The 23,076-nt window shown below is 40.1% G+C and overlaps 1 protein-coding gene across 30 annotated transcripts in view; it reads right to left on the bottom strand.

Annotated features, from left to right (window-relative positions):
• PCDH15 (protocadherin related 15) overlaps nt 1-23,076 on the bottom strand; it is a 535,558-nt gene that overhangs the window by 84,227 nt on the left and 428,255 nt on the right. For 27 of the 30 annotated variants that reach the window (XM_083844291.1, XM_083844317.1, XM_083844318.1 and 24 more), the window contains 3 exons: nt 21,128-21,244; nt 7,701-7,841; nt 5,536-5,648 (listed from right to left, as the gene is read on the bottom strand). In XM_083844291.1, the coding sequence (XP_083700417.1) occupies nt 5,536-5,648; nt 7,701-7,841; nt 21,128-21,244 (371 nt within the window). The other 3 variants (XM_083844310.1, XM_083844312.1, XM_083844311.1) reach the window with 3 other exon arrangements.

Raw genomic sequence — 23,076 nt, 5'->3', positions numbered from 1 at the left:
TTTCATTTCCTGCTACAGCAGCACATCACTATTAGCAATGACCTTCTAGTCGCAAAGAGGATGTGGTATTTATTAATTAACAAAACAAAAAGATACAAAGTCCCTTTGAACCCTTTTTTTTCTTTTAAATGAGAATGTACTCATAAGAGGACAGGCTTGCAAAAAAAAAAATCTTTGTATTCATCTGAGGTTCACTTCACATCTGGTCTTCACTGTTCCATGGTGCTACTAATTATGATCTGTTAATTAAGAAATCAAAGTGCTGCCATTACCTGTTTGGAAGAAATGGAAACTTCTGGATCAATTACCTGTTTTAGGGTTCAGTCAAGAGGTGATCTGCGATGGAACTGTCAGGACAAGAGAAATAATAGCTTGGAAAAGGAGAGCTCAAAACAGCTCAAGTCATTTTCCCAGGTACGTGATTTATTACCCAAGACATGGCTGTTTCACCAGCACTAAGCAGAATGATATCAAAGTCAGCATTAAAAACTGTAAGAGACTGCAAACGGCCACAGCCGTTTCGGGCAGCGCTGCAGAAAGCCTCATGTGCTGGCATCCCCTCCTTCATCCCTTCGCCATGCCCGACTCCCCCAGGCCCTGGCTCACTCTGGCTGCGAGAGGCAGAGTGAGTGGCAAGTCAGGCCGTGTCCCCACACTGCTGCCCAGCATCCCGCACACGGACTCTGGCAGCTGTGCCTCCCTCTGCTCTCAGCGCTCCAGAGAACCAGCTGAATCTGACTGCCAGCTGCCTGGGGGGAGGCGCGGCAACATGAGCATCAGCAGCACAGTGTCCTTGCCCAGCAGCAAGAGGTCAAGTGGGCTCAGAGGTGATCTATCCACACGCAAATAAATGTCTGCATGTTGTATGCCTTCGATGCTTTTTCATTTTTGCCTCTCCATCCTTGGTGTTTTTGCTGAACTAGCAAACAATGCTTGGTTTTCAAAACACTTCACTTTGCAGGCAAGTGCTGCCATCAGCTCTCTCCAAGTCATAATAACCAAGACAAGGTCAGACAAGGATCTGAGTACAGGAGGATCCACATTCCTAATGCCGTTAAACCCTGCAGCTTCAGCACAAACACCCCAGCCAGGAGTACAGCCTGCAGTACCAGCCGAGGTACCACAAAGACAGGCTGACGCCTACGGATGCAGTGGAGGGAGCTGTGGGAGTTGTGGTGCAGTGATGCCTGCAAAGGACAGCCACGTGCAGCGAGCAGTAGGCCAAAATTTTATTTTTGGATTCTCCAAGATCTTGACTTCTCTTTGCTGTTGTTTTATATGCGTTGCACAACAACACCTGGAAGTCTCCAGTACAATTTACAATCCAAAGAAAAAAGGTAGATGGGAAAAAAGGAGGCTAGTTAATTTGCTCCAAGTTACGGAAAAATGCAGTGGAAAAGCCAGTGGATAAAAGGCAAACCTATTACTTGGCCGCTGCCTCCCGTGGAAGTCGCTTTAAGACATGGAAAACAATCAATCAAACCCTTCTTTAGGATGAACAGGGCTCGAGGCAGAAACCCTAATGTGCTGCTGTAGGGCTGCCAGAGCAACAGCTCAAGGCACGGCTGCACTTCCATCTCCCTATCTGCCCAATGCGGCTATGCCTTTGTGATCGTACCATCTGGTCCCCTCTTCTCCTACTTCTCTGCATTTATTTCTGACTTGTAATACATCCTGCAACTGCACAGGCAGCTTTATTCTGTAAAACTGTTCAACTGTAACCTTTTTCTAAATACACAGAAATGAAGTTTGTAAAAGAGCTAGAAAAAAATGTGTTGGTATCATCCAGATTATGGCAATTACGCAAGCAAAGATCAATACTAATCCACTGCAAAACCACTAGTTTTCAATCCCTTCAAAATTCTAGTATCCACATCCAAAAGTTAATTATTTTGCAGACAAGCACCATTACTCTGAGCTGACATTTACCCTAAAGATATAGTAAGTCAACTAAAAAATAAGGCTTTTTGAAACCTGCCAGTTTCAGCTTGCATCACTGTCTGGAAACCAAAGAGAAATGCAGTTTACAGTCTGACAGTCCCTGAAAACCTTAGGAACTGAAACCTGTCCTGCTCCAAAATGTCAGAGAATCTCAGAACTGAATCAGACAGTTTTGGGGTTGCTTTCATTCAATTTCTCACACTGAAGAAAATGAGTAAGTGCTTTTGCCACCCTCAAAAGACTTTGAGAGGCTTTTACAATGGTGTGCATCTCAAAAAAATTACCAAGAATGGAGTAAGACTATTTCTTTGGAAACAGAAACCAGGCTATTCAGCTAATCCTATGAATTCGTGAGGAGAAGATAAGGGGTTATTCGGTTGTCATCTAACGGTATTTTGGGGATATGAACAACTTTTCTTCAGGTTTCCTTCATTGTAGGGAAATAAAGGTCCCATCTCCTAGGATACCACCGAAGCTCAAGGTAGCTTTGGGAAATGCGTGCTCGATTCCTCTGCTGAAGGCAATGTAAACTCTGCCTGCACTCCTGCAGTTCAGGGTCTCTCCCCACAATTGTGCAAACAAAGCCACTTTGCTGGTTACAGTGTGAGCTGCAAGGTAACTCTTCTACACTGCAGAGGGACCATGCCATGCTCTGAGTATTCCTAGGGCTGTGCTCACATGCTGGACTCTGCCCCACTGGTCTAACACTGCAGCTACTTTGTAGCCTCCCCAAATCAATGGACATCCTAGAGCACGCCACACTGCTCCAGGTAACATTTACCACTAGGTAATATTCAAGAACAAGCTCCTTAAGGGTGAAGGTCATTTGAGAAAGTTATAAAAGAAAGTTATAAAAGTCAACAAATCGCATTACTAAGTGTGCACCTAGTAGTGAAGAGTCTCTTTAGCTGCTGCAGGCTGGATTGTGAGGCTGTGTGAATTAGCTTTTGTAGTTTACCCAAAACCTGGAATGTCTTGGAAAGGCCTCTGCATCATATTTCATGCCCTTTTGTTAAACACAACTACTGAACTAGCTTTCTCAATCCTAAATGAAAAGGTTTCTTCCTTTTCTCCCTCTCCTCATTAACTTGCTCCATACTTCCTGAATTGGGTAACAGGACATCATACTGTACCCTGCAGCTTTCCACCTTTTCCACCTTCCCTCTCCTCATGGTTAATATCTATCATTAGCACAATGCTGGTTATCAGTTCCAGATATTTTCTCCTACTTGCCTTCTTTTATAAATATGATTTTACTTCACAAGCAACACACTACAAGAAATATCATAGGAGAGTCTCCTTTAAAGATTTACAATGCTTTCCTGATGCTGACACCATTGTTACAGCCTATGCGTGGCAAACATCACCCAACAAAAGTTATCCTATGGATGAGGTTCTGCCCGTTGCCGGATCCATTTAGCCAGATTTTTGGGCACTCCTTCGGAATGCCCTGCCTGCACAGGTTTCTGCGGCTTACGACAATCCCAGATGCTGCTTCCAGGCAGGGAGAGGGAAGGGTCGGGGCAGAAGCAGCTCCCAGCAGCACGGCTGGGACAGGACAGTGCTCTGTCACTCCACGCAGCCACCTGCTATGTGCTGGCTGCTGAGACTGGGACAGGGACGTGATTGTTTCTGTACCCCACTGCCTCTTCTGACAGAAAGCAAGCCAATAACCAAAACTGAGTTCTGGACTACTCAGCGTTCAGAAAAACATGATGAAGCCTATTGCTACTTTTCCTGCCATCCAACTGCCTTCAACACAGGTTTCTGTTAAAGCAGCGAGCAGTAATGCACTTACTGTAGAAAGATGCTGAGCCTGTTGCACATTAACAGCTATCGATATTGTGAGACACTTGAAGTTTTTGCAGTTTTTGGATTTTTAGTATCTACAACTGACTCAAATCTTTATCCCAGAGCATTTTTTTTTCACAGCTACACACATAGGACCTGTTTGTATTTTTCATGAACACAGTAACACAGAAAGCTAACTATTACAGAAAAGCTTTAAATACTGTTCAGATGGCAGAAATGCAGGCACTCACATGGTATCTAAAATTACAGAAAGAAGTGGAAACATTTTTATTTAAAGGTCTACCTTTTGTTACATTACCTAACTACACTTCATACATTTGAAGATATTCAATAAAATAATACAGGAAGTGGCAGGAATATACTCTCAAAAATCCTTCAGCAAAGAATTATCTTTTGTGCTATCATTAGATACTAAGTTTATCATTTTGCACTATTCTTTCAGATTTCATACCTCTGTTTCAATATTAAACGCAAAATTAGTACAGTACTGGCAGTATTTTGCTATTTTTCAGTTTATTCAAAGCTCTAATACTCTACCTTCCATTATCTTTATGGGAATTCTTCACAATTCTAATACTCTAATCATGAGGAAAAACAATGCACATTGTGAATTTTAGTCTAAATCCCTTAAAAGAGCAGAGCACAACCTTTCATTAGGGTCTAGTGAAGCCAATAACACTATGTTTTATTTCTGCTCACTGATTTCCTACAGTACTCGGTTTTGAAATGAGATGCACAAAATCCATTTATATTCTGATACTGATTATAATGCTACTTTTGATGCAAGAGCACATAGTGCAGCAAGGTTGTAACTTCTTGATACATGAAACCTGTGCACACTGATCCCATTATTTCATATCATCATACAAATTTCAGAAACTGTTTATGAACATTTTCACTGAAACAATATTTAACAAACTCATCAGCCTGAGCACCCTTATTTATTTATTTATTTATTTTGTTATAAGAAAATAGGGTTCATTTATTTTAAATTATCAGTGTAAACTTTTATCAAATCAAGACTGGGTAGTAGTAATAATCACCTGCACTTCTAATGTCAAAGGCCTAAAGCTTGAATTCCCCTCTTGTCCAACATGAATGGTGTACAGGACCAAAACATGCTCAAACTGACTGAAGAAAACAACCTGAAGCCCCTTTGATCCCAGCTATACCTTCAATGCATAAAACTTTTTGTTTATCCACACAACTGACATTTTCAACAGCTTCTAAGAGGAGAATTTATAACAAATCTCTCCTCACTGTTCTCACCCACAGCCCTCAACTTTTCAGTTGGAGACAACCTATTAGGATGGTAAAATTGCAGCACTATCTGGTAAGATCAGGGAATGGCTGGCTGCCAAAAAAAAATGTGGCTAAGAGGAAGAAGCAACTCTGAAATATTTTGCTATCCTGACTTTGTCAAATTGGACTGCTGCAAAAAAGTCCTGCAAGCAATTTCACACAGTCGTGCTTCTGAGAAGCTCGAGCGTTGGCTCTTTCCTTAGAGCAGCATCAAATTCTGTTTCCTAAAGAATTGTTAACATCACTAAATACGTTATCAGCTCTAAGCACATAACATTTTTGGTGCACTGGTTCAAACCTTATTTTTGTGATTTATTTCCTTCTGTGAGTCAAAGCGAACAATGGAAGGAACAGAAGTTGAGGTATTTGCAGAGGAAGTGCTTCCACACTGTCTTTTCATAACCAACGTGCATCAGATTGGCATTCAAAGAGGAATTTATTTCAACTTAAAAAATAACAGTGAATGAATAAATGCTTTACCTGTATTCATCCTGTGTAAATCGAGGAATTACTGAAGGCTGCAGTACAGCAATTTCTACAGTAGTGGTGTTGGACTTCACAGGATCTCCATCATCATATGCAATGACCACTAGCTGTAAGTAGTACAGAAAATCATTTTTAGTAGAGGTGAGAGCATTATGTTGACTTATAATAGTGCTTTTTGTATTTTCAGGGTCTAACAAGTCAGATGAGAACGTCTTTCACTGCAACTCATACATTGTATAAGAACAAAGCAGAGGAAAAGGGTGACAGCCATCTGCAGGTTGAAGCATATGCTAGAAAATTTACAGAAACATAGTAAAATGGAACTGGAATTCCATAGCCTTCTACAAATACATCTCCAAAAAATGCTGGCAGCTTCAAGAATATAACTTACATTTTTCATGTGCTTCCCTTTGCATCTTATCAAAGACTGTCCTTACCCAAAACTCCAGAATCCCTTATAACTTTTTAAAAGGTGTAATTCAGCTCTACATTTAAGCACTGGAGCGCTTATTATCAGAAAAATACCTGCAACTCCCCCAAAAAAAACAAATGAAAAAAGTGCTGGGTAAGACTCTGTGCTGCTGACAGACGTTAATATTTAAAACTGAGGTCCAATATCAAAATAACTATGAAAGAAACATGTTCTATCCCCAACTGACAACAAAAGAACTCTGAAAAGAGATACTCCAGATGCTAAATCATGGACAAAACCAGATCTTCACCAAAGGCAGCCTTTATAAATCTCTTGCATATCTAATCTTTAGTTATTCAAATTATTATTTACTCAGTCTAATTATTTATCTACGCTTCTCTGCTGGGACAAATAAATTCACCTGCTTTGAGCTTTCAGATGAAGTTAAGCAAAAGGATGAGAGACCAGCCCACTGAAGATGGACTAATGGACCGTTTGCTAGGTTTTTCTCTCCCTACCTTTGTCCTTATTTCAGGAGATCTGCATGCAAACACCAACTCAGGAAGTCCCCACATCTCTGATTTCTGAAGTCATAGCAGAGGAAGTTTATGTCTTCTTTTCTCTGTTCCTTCCCTAAGCATCCATATTTTCTGAAATGCAGCACTGCTAAATTTACCATTGGTCTGCCCTACTATAGAGCAGTTTTCATATAGAAACATGCCATGTCCATGTGCCTGTCACCAGCATGTAATGTATCAGAGCCTCAGAAAACAGCCACACAAAGTTATTACTGTGAAAAGCTTCACTCTGGTTAATCAAGAAATAATTCTCTCCCCCCCCCAGTTTTACTACATTAATTAGAAATTGGAAATAAATTAGCAGTGCCCCAAGTTCCTAAAAGAGAGATAGCATTTCAATGCTACTCAAGCTCATCATATGGCTTGACATGACTCTCAAAAAGTGGAAAATGGTGGACAATTTCACTTCCTTATAACTGAAAAGTATGAAAATAAACCTCTCTTTGACCCTCAATTCAGAAAAAAATAACTGAAAGGCAAGAAGAAATGAAACACACCTGAATGAAGACACATAGTTGGCAGCTTCGAAGTAGGAAAGTTACATATAAACCTCCATGTATTGTAAGATACATTTTTTTTGGTTTACTGACAAGCTTCAATTTTCAATTACCTCCTCCATTCATGGATTTATGAAGGCAGACCTGTCTCTTTGCTTTTGATTGAAATCATAACTTATTCCAGATTAACTACACCTGAGACTCTTCAGTACCAGTAACAACACAACAGTACTTTGTCTCCTTAAAGCTAGTGTTTTTACATTACAGCACTTGTGAACGCAAGTCCCCAACTACCCAAACTGTGCAGTAACTTTCTTTACAAGATATACTACCATCCTTACTTTTTTTTTTCCCTAAAATTGCTATGCTGACAGCTCTGTTGAAAACAAAAACATTAGCAATGTTAACTTCCAAAAGCAGGTTTCCTTCAGCTGCTTCCCATTTTTTTCCCCATCATAAGAGTAGCAATCATATCCATCCAAGATCTTTCTGAAATGAAAAAGGCCAGGAAACATGTAACAAGAAGAAATTAAGAAACTGAAGAAACAAACAAAATAAGAATTTCACATCTTTCTATGAAATATAAAGCATAAGAGAGAAACACGTGTAGAAGGAGTACTACTACATGCAAGTAACATTTCTATTGATAATACACAGACATATGGGTTTTACCTTAAACACCGTACTTGGCTCTTCATTTAGGTTTACCCGGGTTACTACACGCCCTGAAGTTTCCTCCACGTCAAAAATGCTGGCACTGTAAGGAAACTGGACAACATCTACTTTGTATCGGACTCGACTTGCTGGTGTGCCCTGGAAGTCAGAAATAAAGCAAATTTCATATTATTTTCTTTTTACTCACCTCTTTAAGTTATTAAAGATTTAAAATGCAACATCGCTCAGCAGACCGTCAGAAAGAACTTGCAGCTTGCCTTCCTCGGAACTGGGTTAGTTATACTGAGCATCTGTGGTGGTTTTACTGTGCCCGGCAGCTGAACACCACAACCGCTCTCTCACTCCCCCTCCTTAGAAGAGGACGGGAAGAAGTAAAGGAAAGAACAACTCACGGGTTGAGATAAGGATGATTTAATTAAAGGGGGAAAAAATAATTATTAAAGAAAGATTATTATTAATTAAACAATTTAACTAAAGGGAAAAAAGGGAAACGGGAAAAGGGAGGGGGAAAGGGAAAAAAAAAAAACAAGTAAAGGCTATGTGGAAGTGCAGAGGAAAGAAATTACCCTCTGCTTCCCACAAATGAGTGATGCTTGACCATGTCTTTGAAGCAGGGCCTCAACACACATAGCCGATGTTTGGGAGGACAGGGTTTTTCGCAACGAGAGCCCACCCCTCCCCTCTTCTTCCTTTTTCCACCTTTTATTGCTGAGTGTGACATCATATGGTATGGAATATCCCTTTGGTTGGTTTAGGTCAGCTGCCCTGGTGATGTTTCTTTCTCACTTTTTTGCCCACCCCCTAGGAGGGTTAGAGAGAGTCCTGATGCTGTGCCAGCACTGCTCAGCAGCAGGCACAACACTGGTGTGATACCACTGCTGTTCTAGCTACAAGTGCAGAGCACAGCACTGCATGGGCTGCTGCAGGGAAAGTTAACATCCCAGCCAGACCCAGTACAGCATCCCTCCCACAAAATATCTTAGAAACATCTGAGAGATCCACTAAGAAAAATCATCAGAGGTTTGGAAAGAAGCCAGATAAAAAAAATAATCTTTAGGTTGAAGAAGATATATACATATAGACAGAAGTGGTGGTCTGTTTGATAATTCGTTTATTTTTGTAATAACAGAAGAAGGACATCACTTAAGGTTGGTTAACATACTTTTCAACAGTATATTGACATCTGAATTTAAAAGTCTCCTTTTGTGTTAGTTCAGGAAACTCTGAATATTCTAAAAATGTAAACACTATTCAGCTTCTCCTGAAAGTTGGAGTCTTGTTACTGAAGTCGGGAAGATTCACATGTTGTATTTCTGAAAAATTGGACTACAGTTGTGAACATAGGACACTTCAGCCTACATGACATTCACTAAATTTTTTTTAAGAGGAGACAAAATGCAAACAGCGCCGGGTTGCTTGGGTAAACCAGCCACAGCCTGAACGGACCGTCTCATGTCCACATCAAGCAGCAATATCTGTAGGTTTGACTTGACTCGCCAAAGCTGAGTGTCGAAGAACCTTTCCAAATCCTCACCTCCAACAGCTAAAGCACAGCAATTATATGGCCTGCAGCTTCCAACACATGCTCTCTGTGGCTGAACAGTACAGCACAAGCAATTTTGGAACTACCACCTTTCCCTCCATGCCCTCCTAGTTCGTGAGGAGAACCTGAAAGGGTCATGAGGAAATGTGTCTGTGAAGTGAGGGGACACTGTGGCCCCTGCCACCTCTAACAGAGGACTTCTGCCTCTCACCACTAGACATCGCTGCTAGTTCTAAGCACAACCTCAGAAAACAAATAAGGAGAAGGCATTTGGCCTAGCACTGGTAACAGAAAAAGCTCTTTTGCAAATGGATTTTAAGTAGCCTCGTAACAAACTGTTCAATCCCCATTTTTAATGACAAGAACAAGCACAGGCAGCCCGTGCATCTGTGCATGTCTCACAAACTGTCTGCGTCCATATGCACTCAAGAATACCAAAATTAAAAAGGGAATCAGAAGATGCATTGCCAGAAGGGTATAATAGATGAGTTTTTCAGATCAGTAATTCAATGTTTGCTAATAGGAGGCTATTTACCCAATTTAACTATTTTACCACTAGATGTCTGAATAAGTAACACTTATTCTGAAAAATGAAGTTTCTCAATGCATCCATCACATTTCCAGCAATGTCATTCCAGCTGTCACCCTCCCAAGGACCTTTAGCACACAAAATAACCATGCCTGTAAGTACAGCTTACGAGGCAGCTGGCTGCCACATTGGAGAGACAGGAGAGCTCTGGCAGCCTGTGCTGACCCGTGTGACCTACCAAGTCCCTAAAAAACCAAAACGGGTGACAAGTCTTGTCCCTGGGATCTCCACAGTCACACTCTTCCCCTTCTTGAGCAGGTCAGAGGAAGGCACAAGGATGGATCAGAGGGCTGGAGCACCTCTGCTGTAAAGGCAGGCTGAGGGAGTTGGGGTGTTCAGGCTGAAGAAGAGAAGGCTCCGGGGTATCCTCACTGCAGCTTCTCAATACCTGAAGGGGGCTTATAAAAAAGATGGAGAGTGACTTTTTGCTTGGGCAGGTAATGACAGGACAAGGGGGAATGGCTTTAAACTAAGAGGGGAGATTTAGGTTAGGAGGAAATTCTTTACTCAGAGGGTGGTGACACACTGGCACAGGTTGCCCAGGGAAGCTGTGGATGCCCCATTCCTGGAGGTGTTCAGGACCAGGTTAGATGAGGCCCTGGGCAACCTCATCTAGTGGGTGGTGTCCCTGCCCATGGCTGGGGGCAGGAACCAGATGGTCTTTGAGGTCCTTTCCAACCTAAGCCGTTCCATGATTCTCACACCTGTCAGCGTGGAGGGCAGAGCCAAGATCAAGGGACGACGTGCCACAGTTCTCTTCAAGGGGCCTGGAAACCTTGTAGAGACCTCCTGACCTTCAGGCTGCATGCTCCGTTCCCAGCACACCTCCTTCCCTGGCAGTGCCGCCCGCATTACCTCTGTCTTGATCATCTCTCCCACAGCCTCTCTCACGCTCCTGTAGCACTGAAACTGAGTCATGTTTTCAATTATACCAGGAAAATTTTTCCATTGCAGCCATTCCCATTAATCTTCAATACAAACGTATCTCCTTCACTCCAACAACGTAAATCAGAATTTATTAATGACCTACTTTGTATGTATGCATCGTTGTTTTTTTCACTGTTTTTGACTCAGTGGGGTGAGTAAGAAGAGGCAGATTATGTCACGTGCAGTTTTTTGTGGCTAAAAGGTACGATAACACTGTTACAATGGTATCACCAGCTGCTGATCCACAGAAGAGATCCCTCGCAGCACCCCAGGCTCTGCTGCAACAACCACGTTCCCACACCCCCCCGGAGGATCGTCTCTGGTATCAGCAGGATGGTGCCTGGCATACACATCTAACTTTAGAGGGGCAGATACTGACAGGTGTCACCTAACCTCTTGGGAGGTTGTATCTGCCTCGCTAAAGCCCCTGAGATGGGCTGCACCACCCACAGGCTACAGAGGATGGCTGGGAGACACCTGAATTTTAACGGACTACTTTCATTCTCAGCAAGTGCCCCTTCACCAGTATTGATATTATTTCACTAGTAATTTGTGTGTTTTCAAAGATTAAAAGGTGACAAAGTAGCGGTTTCCTAAAGCACTGGAAGCCACTAAGAGTAAAAACTACGTGCTAAATAGAAGAAAAGGCATCAAACAAGGTGTTTAGAGCAAGGAAAGTTTTGTGTGTGTGTGTGTGTGTGTGTGTGTATGTATTTATTTTGCACACTGATTTCTGAATAACTATTTATCCGTCTGTGTTACCTGGATATGTAGACACCTGGGACACTTCACAAAAATGAGTAGATTCAGAGAAGCACATCGAAACAAACTACTGTTGGTATGACTGCGGCTGATAAACTCCTCTGAGTCTGGACCTCAGACTTGGTTTTGATCTTTACATTGCATTTAGACAGACAAAACATCAAAAGCCAACAGTTTCATTAATAGAGAATTGGTAATTTTCATCTGTATTCAATACTGTGGTATAAAAGAGATTTGCTGTTCTTGACAATATATTCACTGTATCATGTCAGCTCCTAACTGTAAGGAAACACGGAGGTTACTTTTGTAAACTGTAACAGAAACATTTACAAAGTGTTTCAGACTCAGTAAATACTGACATCTTGTTGATACAACAGAAGAGCACTGAAATGCTCAGTCAAAACACATGCTCTGACCTATAAACTTTACTGGGATAACTATTTACATCATGCTAATGCATGCTACAGAGCTGTACAGTGTGGCATCAGATTTTGCCAACTTCTGATGAGCAGTAGGACTATTCAAATAAACCATACCTACATTCAAATGCAAATAAACCATAACATGAGAAAAGTGACACCTGAACAAAGAATATTCATTTGCATTAAAAATCATACGTACCATGTAAGAATTTAATTGGAGGTATCAGTGGCACTGATGTCAAAACAATAAGAATACTTTAGTCTAGTAATAAAAGAGGAAGACAGAGAGCAAGGCAGCCAGGCCATCTCAGACTGTTTTCCCACAAAAACCTGGGCACATAACACTTTGCATGTAAAGAAAAGTGAGACAGGGCTGGATGCAACCCAGAGAGAGTTTCAGAGAGTTTCTAGGGAGCCTTGCCACTCCTCCGGGTATTTTTAACTGCAGCAGTGATGAAGGCCATTGCCTCTTGGAGCCCTCCAAGGAAATCCAGCCTGGCCCAGTGTATTAGTGTATTAGGGTGTATTAGGGTGTATTAGCAAGTCCAGTGCTCCTGTGCCACTGGCAGTCTAGCACCTCTAATAATTCAGAACTGGGTCTACCAGATGTGATCTGATGTTTCATGGAGTAATTTATGAAAACCACGTTAGTTGTTAATAGTATTTTACATGACCATGCACATTATACATGTGAAAATTCTTGAAAACATGAGAAATTTCAAAGATCATAGCATAATAGATGATTATACAACTTTCGTCCTGACATTCTTCTTCACCATTACAATTAAGAGGAAATTACCTGCTAAGATCCACTCTATTTGGCTATAGAGTAATGGTCCTCACATTTGCTTGCAAGACTAGAAGCTATCATTATCATTAAACGTGCACACACTAGGTAATTTGTTATTAAATAAAGAAAAATCTCATCAGGTTATTGCTCCTGATATAACTATCAAGTACACTTTTCTCCTGTCATTTCTGAAAATAACAAAATGGGGATTTATTTTTTATTTACTGTATTTTGGCACCAATGTAATTAGAAAAATCTCATGAGAAATTTTCCAGGGAAATCCATTTAGAAGCAAGTTTCAATTATCTCAAGTATTAATCATCTTTCGTTTCTTTTTAAAATTAATTTAGATGCATTCCTATGTCTACAGCAAAACTCAAATATAAGATTATATTGCCAAATAAATTACACTCTCAAATAAACCATAAAGAAAGGATTTTAGCTGGCAGGAACCACGCTCATTCTCTTGAACCAGAACTTTTATCCTAAAAGTCCAAGACTAATATCAAATTCATCCAGCTCCAATTACGATATTATTGCTGCATAATTCCTCAAGTTTCCATTTTCTCTGGGGAAACTGCATGGGTATGGCACGAAAACATCCCCAGCATTTACATTAGATGATCAGGGTGCATGTGGAGATCCTGGACAAAGAGGCCATGCAGAGTGCACATGTGCACTACCAAGATAACTCTCAACAGGCACAGAGAGGTTGCAGATGAATTGTAATGCAATAGAGCCATGGAAATAGCATGAGTATAGTAACAGTAACGTCTTCTGTATGTTTTCACTCATATTTCTGAAAGTAATTCAAAAGGAAGCTAGCAATCCTTACTCCCACTATGCAAAAGGGTAACTGAGGTACAAAACCAGAAAGATGGAGCCCAGCAAAGTGAGGAAAAAAGAGCATTTCACTTCCATCTGCACTCATGAAGATTCCAGATGTGCATTTGTGTAAATGACTGGGATTTTATCCCATGTAGTAGGATGGAATACTAGTGTAAAAGATAAAGGCAGACTTATGCATCAAGTCCCTTTGTACTCAATGCCACTTTCTGACTGAAGTCAGAAAACTTCTACAGCTACTGTAGATAAAATGTGAGGCAAGTAAGGTTAAATAAATGGTCTCCATTCATTTCCATTCAGAGATTTCAACAGAAATCTGAATGATTTACAACATAAAGAGTTCACTAAGGCAAATTTTGTAAAGTTAGTTCTGTGAAAAAGACTGGAAAGTGATGCTAAAGACAGAATGTACAGATGGCTGCAAGTGTTCTTTGTAACAAACCAACACAGGACAGTTACCATTAAAGATGGGCCAGTCCACAAGGTGAGCAATTGACTTTGGTGGGTCTCCTACCAACTATGGATTGTTAACAGTGCACTCACACGTATTTACTCTCTCATTTACCAGTCATTACCATTTTATAATTTTATATAAGCTCTAAAATTTGAATTATTTTATTCTTTAGTATATAACTCAATGAAAGCGTCTGCAAGTCTGGATTAATTCTGGAAATTCTAAATTAATAACAAGCTGAACACAAAAAGAGTATGAACTTTTAAAGCCACAAGATAAAATTCCTTTAAGAGCTTACTGACTTTGCAGCACGTTTCCCTTATGCTAATCTCCAGCAGACACTATGATATTCAACAGTAATAGCTTATAAAAGATCAAGCCCTGGACTATCTGAAAATGTTTTTATCTCTAATTAAGTATCTGTTAAATCTCTAATTAAATATCTGTTAGCATCGCACTTTCAGTGGGTGCTGTAAAACAATAAGGACAATTACTCTCAATCTGACAAAATAGCTCCACTGATCACAAACTTTACAAGGTGTTACGAGACTGGATAAACCATTAAACTGGATGTTCTGGAGCTCTGGAAGCTGACTGGTCATTAAAATTAGCATTCTGCATCTGTTTCTATTGACATTTCAAATCAACAAAATCAGAATATGCAGGGGAATTGCCCATGAAAGAAATATTCCAGCTTTTACAGTGATGGCCCATGTAAAAAAGGCCTATATAGGAAAAGCATGAACCTCCTGATCTATCAGTCCTGGAAATATTCACTTCCTGATAATTAAACCAAGCACCTATCACATAACTCAAGATGCTCTCCTTTCGCAATATTTGGAGAGTTAAGCTCCTTGAAAAAATGATTATAATCATCTGCCATCTTTCATCACCATATCACTTCAATAAAGCATAAACTAATCACAATGAATAAAACTCTTCTTTTTCTCCCCAGGGATGATCTCGTGTGTCCTTGAATAGCGAACTTCGGTACGTGCATGGCCATCTGTACAGGACGTAGTGCCTTTGACAAACAAAAAGGACAAGCTTAATGCAACCAACATTCAAATCCCTCCACGTGCAATTATCTCCTTAAAAAAACTTTTGTACATAACTGGAAATAAAACAATTTTAAAGATCTTTCTCATCATCAAAACCTTCCCACTCAATCAGGTTTAACCCCTAAAGTTTCAAGTCAAGCCACTGCTTTGCTGTCATTCCACAGAGCCAAGTCCTTTTTGCTTTCCCCTCTCTTGCTCCTGAACAGATTGCCCCATGCCATTTTAAGTCAGACTATTCATTAGTGTGTGTAGGAAACGAAGATACCCTGTGACGATGTACAGCATGGCTTAGCATTTATTTTTGGTTTAAGTCACATCCAAACCCAATGTGGAAGGAAGGAATAGAAGTAAGAGGGAGGCTGTTTAAAAGCAGTTTCAGCCGTGTCTCTGTTCAGCTGCCAAGCGTGACTCACCCAGATGGCCCAAGCGTTGTCTAGACACCAATTCCACACATTTTTGGCTGCCACCCCTGAAGCATTTTAAGAAGCTGTGTCTTGTGCTGGCCACTCATCATTCCTTGAGAGCTAAGCTCTCAGACTGAGCACTGAGAGCAGAAGTATTATTACAAACAGGGGAACTGAAAGCAGTCCTGAGGACTCTCCAGCATCTGATAGCATCGAGCGACGTAGGCTAGAGGGCTTTATGCATCTGTTATAGCCCTGATGTACACTTCAGATCTCACCAGCTATAAAACGTCATCTACCTGCCCAAAGAACAGGTGTTTGCTAGCTCGGGATACTAAAGACTGTGCTGATAAAATTCAGAAGTGTTGATGAGAGAGTCAGACACCGGTTTCATCTAAGCCTTGGGGTCTGCAGGTATCTCTCACTAAAAAGACTGGAGAACATCTCTGGGTGAAACCAAAGCTGTGTACATTTGGGTTATCTAAAGCAAAGCAGGGCATACAAGATGCTAGTTCAAAACTCTACATTTGACTAAATATAATTGTGGCTAAGCGTGAGGAGCTGTCTCAGAAACTCCAGTAACTGGGCATCCTTCTCTCTCACTACCCTTTAGTCCACACTAACATGCCCCAAAGCAAATGTCTGATTATCGTCTGTACAAGGACTCACTTACTCCTTTCTGTTTCCATTGATGGAATTTTCTTTATTACCTTGCAGCCTTAGACTCTTACTTCTCTTTTATGCTCTTTTTATGCTCTTTTATGCTCAGCTATGCCTGTAACTCCAGGCTTTTTTTTTCTTTCTTTTTTTTTTTTTTTCCACCGGTGGTCTCAGATCTTGGTTTTATTTTCATTCCCTATTTTACAGATAATACTTTTTTTTTTCTATAGGATATTATCATATCTACTTTAGTTGCATGAAGCATTTATTTGGCACATCCAGTAGAGATGTAACATGTCTGTGTTTTCCAGCCACACAAATAGTTATGGCCCTCACAGGATACCTGCTTGCACTGTTACTCGCTTTTGACTTCATCCTTTGGTCAGATCACTGTTTTCAAAACAGGATTCGGTTGGGAAATTAAATTCTAATAGTGGAGTTCTTACAGGAAACAAAGAACACAGTTTAACAGTGGAAAAATCGTGTCTCTTACTTAGTCCTTTAGTTGCAGATGGACAACCATTCTGGAAGGAAAGCTCAAGATGACACATGAGGGAAATCCTGCACACAACTGTCTGCTCTGTCCTGACACAGAGGTGTCACCCCCCCCCCCCCCCCCCCCATTTACACAGAGGCTGGGATGCTTCCCCCATCTGCTTCTTCACAGTAGCCCCCACACAAAGAGGACAGCTTCCTGCAAGTGGTCTAAAAGTGTTTTAAAGTACAAGATTTGTATTTTAGTAAGGTTTACCAGTTATTTAGAAAGAACTGAAGATGTACTCAAGCTTCTCCTCAGCAGTCATGCCACCAGGGCTCTGCTCTACTACCACAACTCCCTATGCCTCCCTTGGCCTGCTTTTGTTGCTTTATGCATTTTGTTACCCTTTACCTGTACACGTGTCAAGAATTAGAGGAAAGCTGGTCTGGGAAACACAGTGTGAGCAACAGTAGGATGTATGAAGTAACTTGAAAGATCATATACCATAAAACTGTTTAAAACTGGAGAAAAATATACTATGGATCGTTCCAACAAACAAAAGGACATAACTTGATCTAACATGCTTCCTGAAACGTATGTGAAACCAAATGTACCAGATTTCAACGACCAGAGTGGTAATTCAAATTAAGGGTTTTTAATGCAAGCATGAAAAGTAACTTCTTAAAAATAGTTTATATTCTCAGTTACCACACACACACAAAAAGTGAATTGAAACTGGAAAAGGAAAGAAAGGAGAAAATGGTTAGAACTGAAACTGACATTTGCTCAAGAAAACCCTTCAAATCCTATTATGTCCTTTAGAGAAAAGCACTGGTTTCTATGTTTTAACTGACATTTCACTAGGGCACTGAAGGAATAACTATCAGAGATATCTCATGCCTTCAGGCCAAGAGTTCTTTGATCACTTTGAAATCCAAAGGTTAAAATGAAAACATAATGAGGTTTCTACTCGGGAGCATTTGAATCTAGCACAGGTGATTTTTGTATTAAATGAGCACTTAGTAGTAGTAATCAGAAATCGATGTTTGTTGTGACCAAACCAATCCTATTATCAACACTTGCATTCTACTGGTGGCTTAACGTTACAGGCGTCAGGTTTGTATGCTTCAGTTAAGAAAATTACACAATTTCAATGCAACAGTTGATTTTGAAGACTTCAAAATCTTCACATTGTTACCTGCATTTATGCCTATTACAATGGTAATAAGCAGGATCCAGCATTCAGTGATTTTGATTTCTCTCATGTATGTGCATCAATTTCTCTACAGAAATACAAGCAATCCTCACATCTTTCAAATACAAAACACTCAAAATCAGAAAAAATAAATCCATATAAATACATGAGGAAATCACAAGAAAGGAACCTGGGAGACATAAGTGCTTTAGTCTGGTTTTATATTCTCCCATTCTCATGCTACCTAAGGATGGCCATTATTACCCACTGTAAGAGCGGGGAAGCTTACTCATGATCAATTTCTACATTTATCTGTCCATCTGACAGTGACAGAAATGTTAGAACTGGAGAGACTGCAGAAGTATAAAGGGCTAAACATAATTCTAAGTAAAAAATCTGCTGACAGTTTGATGGGCTAGTAGGATTATTATTTTTTTTGTGTTGTTTGTTTTTTAGATGAGAAACTGACATAACTTTGCATTATAAAATGCAGATTCCACAGAACTAAGAAAGGTTACAAATACATTATTAATCAGTTAGAGACTGTTTTTTTTCATCAACTGTTTTGGTAATATCTTATTCTTTAAAGTTTAGACACATTAATCTAGGGAATCACAAAATGGAGATTATATCAGAATGGGCAAATCCTTCATCAAGACCAAAATAATCTTATTGTAAGGCAACAGATAATATTAAATAAAATCTGCATTAAAAAATCAGGTTAAAAACTGATTCTCTAGCAGCAATGAATATATAAAATATATTTTTATAATATATATTTTATAATATATATCCCAATAACTCATTTGTGTTGAAATTTCCACTAATTCCATGAAAGAGAAATCCTGATTTTTGTCCTATTTCACTGATCCTTAGCATCCTTTTCTGCATGCTTTTCTCAGAGGTCAGTGAGATAACCTGCTAGGACAAATGCGTACTGATGCTACAGGCAGAGCCAGGTCTATAGAAGTGTTACTGATGGATTTAGAACTTTATCACTGGCTGATTTTGACTGTCAAAAAAAAAAAAGAAAAGCTCTTTCAACAGTCATGGAAAGCAAGTTTTCCCCCCTCTCCACTGGCAGATCACTCTAAAGCAGCTCCACTTGTGATATGGGCAGTGTTTCCTGTTGAATTATTTGCTGCTAACTGATGAGGATGAAAGTTCTTTAACGAAAACGGAGTTTCCTACCTGCCTGGTTTCCAACTCATTCCTAGGGAGAGCAACAGAGAATTTTCTCCAGCTAACACCCATCCGCTGAACTCCCTGAAATGCTGAATGCAATTCAGACCCATGTTTATGAAGGCAAAGCTTACTAATTTGATGGTAGTGCTACGGTAACAGAGTGCATTATTATTCAGGAAGAAATGTTGGCAAAATAAGGTAATACCTTTGTGCCATATAGTGTCAACATAAACCCTGCTGGCTTCTAATGCCACCCAGAAATTCTGCACCCATGTTACTGCACCAAATATATGGAAGAATAAGACATATATGAAACTTGCCAGTAAAAAAAACATTCAGAAAGTACAATCAAAGCTTAGTTTAGATCACATAGTTACAGGATATTATCTTAAATCAGTTTAAAATTATTTCCCAGCAAATAAAATCTGAGCCATCAACTCTAATTTTCACTGTAAGTTTCAGTTTTAAACAATGATTAAGATGATGGTGGACACCTTGGCCTGGAGATCCCCAAGGAACAGTGAAAAAAATCAGACAAAAGTACTGTAGTTCCACAGAGCAAAAAGGGAGCAAAAGGTGCAGCAAGAGCGTATACAAGCCACAAAAATATGAACACTTACCAAACTCTGTGAATAGCTAGAGCGGGAATTTCTACTCTGTAGATTTCTACAAGGCTACTAGAGATACTTCCCTTTGCTCACGCATAAAGGTTACAATCCAAAATGGAACTGGGTGATGTGTGGAACTGGGTGTAACTGCAGTGCCTAAAGCAAAACTAAGATCCTCAAAACCCAAGCTTCATCATACATGTCCATGATCTTCATGGGTGCTGAGGCTTGTTACCTTCACAGCAGCGTCATGGCCTGGAAGACTACTTCCATGGAGAAATTAATGCTTCCTTCTCTTAATATTCCCCTGGAAATTGCCCAACACTGGCCATTTAAGACACAGCTCTCCATTTCGTCTACTGCTGAAATAACGTGTATGTCCTCTGCTGCTGCATTCCTCAAGTACACTGTAAAACTATTTAGTGATAACAATTGCTATTTTTGACCTACAGGTTGATATCATATTCTTATATATATTTTAGACAAACAATAGTCCAGATCTTCAGCAAATATTAACTACTTTAATATCATCAGGTTCAGTAATATGCAGCTGATAGACACCACCTGCAGTGAATTTACTTACCATTGTGTTAGGACTTTTTACAAAGGGATAGCAGGACTGTCTTTACAGAAACACTGCTTCAGCATTTCTGTCCTTGAGTGGTAAATAAAGTACTACGAAACATATTTAGCTAAGCTACAGTTGATTTGTATCAAAGCACTGCCATCATCTTTTAATGTGCATGGCACATTCACTCTGAACACTTCTCCCTGAGGATTACTCTCCTTAATATGCCAAACACTAACAATTAAAAATTAAACCTGGCTGGCAGAACATCTTGGGCTTTTATTGTCCTCAGTGTATCATCTGGTCACCAATGTTCATCAACCTCTGATTATAAAAACTGATATTACCCTTCAGAAGAGCTAACAAGTCAAAAATATGAGTTCAGTTCTGTCAATCAAGTGCTTCACTAGGGAACAGTGATAAAAGTCAGTGGCAAAAATAAACTTTATCCCCAAAACAACACCAGTCTGTTCAAATACTACATATCCAATAAAACCAGCTGGTGGGCTGTGCAGTTCCTCATCCCCATGACCCTATGATGTCTCAGACTAGGAATGCACAATGACTGCAAATCAAGGTAACAATCTTAAAAAGCTGTATTTTGTTTCCCTGTTAAGCTGCACAATTGTACAAAAGACAACCATGACATCCGTTCTTTCCTATTCCTGTAATTCATCTGACACTGAGAAGTTGAATGAAGTGGTTTTCAAACCTCTTCCTGTCAGAAAGGAGCTGTATCACTTATGTGCCAGCTTCAGAAACCATTGTTTTACACGCAGCCTCTGTCCAAAAAGGCTGACAAAAAATATATGAGTTACTGCTCTGTGAAACTCATAATAATCACCTTTGTTGTTGAGAGAGTTAGGTCGCTTATGAGGGTTAAAGATTTCTCCCTCTTGGGTGCAGAGTATTAATAGAACCTTTTTGCTTACCGGAGGATCTTGATCCTCAGCTGAAACGGTAGTGATAACGGTGCCCTTGACTGCATCAGGAGCAACCATTCCCCTGTAGAGCTTTTTGCTAAATACCGGCGAGTAATCATTCATATCCTGCAAAACATAATTAAGAGTTTAGTGCTGAAGTTTAAACAAAAGTATAGACACATTCACAACTAATCTTTCAAATTCTACTCAATCACTCCCTCTTAATTAGGAAACCTATTTGCCATTCAGAGTCCCTCTTGGCTCTCAATTCCATTACCACCAAACAAAACTAGCACAGAAGGGGAAGATGCCAAAGTTTCAAAACAACATATTCATATGAGACAGATTAACAGAAGGGAATTCTGCAGAAAAACACACAGTCTCACAAGTAAACAAAGCAGAGATTTCCATGACAGCTGTTTCTCAAGCAGTGGGCCACAACGTGGCTTTGCTAATTTCCTAAAATGAATGAGCTTGCTGTTGCTTGACAGTGTGCGTTACCTCTAATATGCAATAAATGAGGGGAAAACATAACATCAGATTAATATCAACACTTCACAAGAGCCTAATACGTTGTTCTGCAGACAGATGCATATGCTGTCAAAAACCAGCTTCAAAGGCTTGGGTTAAGCCCAATGCCATTGTCACAATAACACGTATGCATGCACCTAAGTATACCTCGGCACCTATAGACGTGCACACAGCTGTGTGTGTGCATACATTCATGGGTGCATCCATGTGCGATAGAGAACCCCTGCCAAACACCAGGCTGGGTGGGACTGGAGGACCTGCAGCCCACACGCACTGCGCCAGCTTGCACCAAGGTAGAAGCGAGCAGAGAGATACACGCTGCTTTCACCGACGTGTTCACCCCACGCACCAGGGGCTGTGGAAATTTAGAAACTCAGCCACCACCACTGGCTGTTCCAGAAACTCATTCATTGTTCCCACCCTAAGTTGTCAGGAATTCATTTTTGCCAATGTTCTCTCACAGTGAGGCCCAGAAAATACGTGTGCTCTTTAAAAATAAAAAAATTAAACACATATCTTTAAATCACAATGTTTATTCTTATAATAAAACTATTTCAGTTTCTTCTGTAGAGCCACCTTCCTAGCATGAATTCTTCTGAGAACAGATTTATTCATTTTTGTGTACTACTACGTCCAGTTTTGCACAGATGGATAGCAGATTTTGGTTTTCCCTGCTACAGAGAAAATCCAGAACAAGTAAGAGGCACGATATGCCTTCAGCACAGAGGAGTGACTTTACTGATCCACAAAGGAAAAGGAGACTTCCTCCCCTGCCTTAAAGCAGAACACAGGTGCCACCCACCTGCTGGGCTACCCACACAAACACAGCTACTCAGTATTTACACACAGATGCTTCTACCTGTTGTGACAGATCTTCATGCTGCAAATCCTACATGCTGATGCTGGCCTGTGCACTACATTAGCATTTAAAACATTCATACATATCTCATCAGAGGTAATAAACATCTATGAAGAAATCACTGTTACAAACCCATGTAATACAGACCTGAAAAATTAATGCGTTATGTTCTGCTGAAAGGTCTGCAATTCAAGCCTTCAATGCATTGGAAATGCGTTTTCACCGATTTTCAGTTTTTCAAAGAGACAATTGGACCATCAAATTAAAATAAAAAGCAACAACTAGGCAATTCAAACTAGGAGAGCATTCAAAAGAATAGAATTTGGAAAAACATTCACATTCAAACAGATTAGCATTTCTGTATGGAATTACAGGCATTGAATCTTTTTCTTTCAAATTCTTGACCTGTTTGCAAGAAGATAATTTACTTCAATTAAGAACGTAAAACCAAGGAATAATTTACATAAACAATTCTGCTCCCCTGGACTCTTCAAAGTGACACCATGTTTGTAAAATAAGCCATCCTTTGTTCTGCTTTGCTCCCTGAAACTCCACTCCAGAGCAGTGC

The sequence above is a fragment of the Anser anser genome, assembly GCF_964211835.1.
Source record: "Anser anser genome assembly, chromosome: 7".
Lineage (NCBI taxonomy): Eukaryota > Metazoa > Chordata > Aves > Anseriformes > Anatidae > Anser > Anser anser.
The sequence above is the reverse complement of the archived record's forward strand: the minus strand, read 5'-3'. Positions and strand labels throughout refer to the sequence as shown.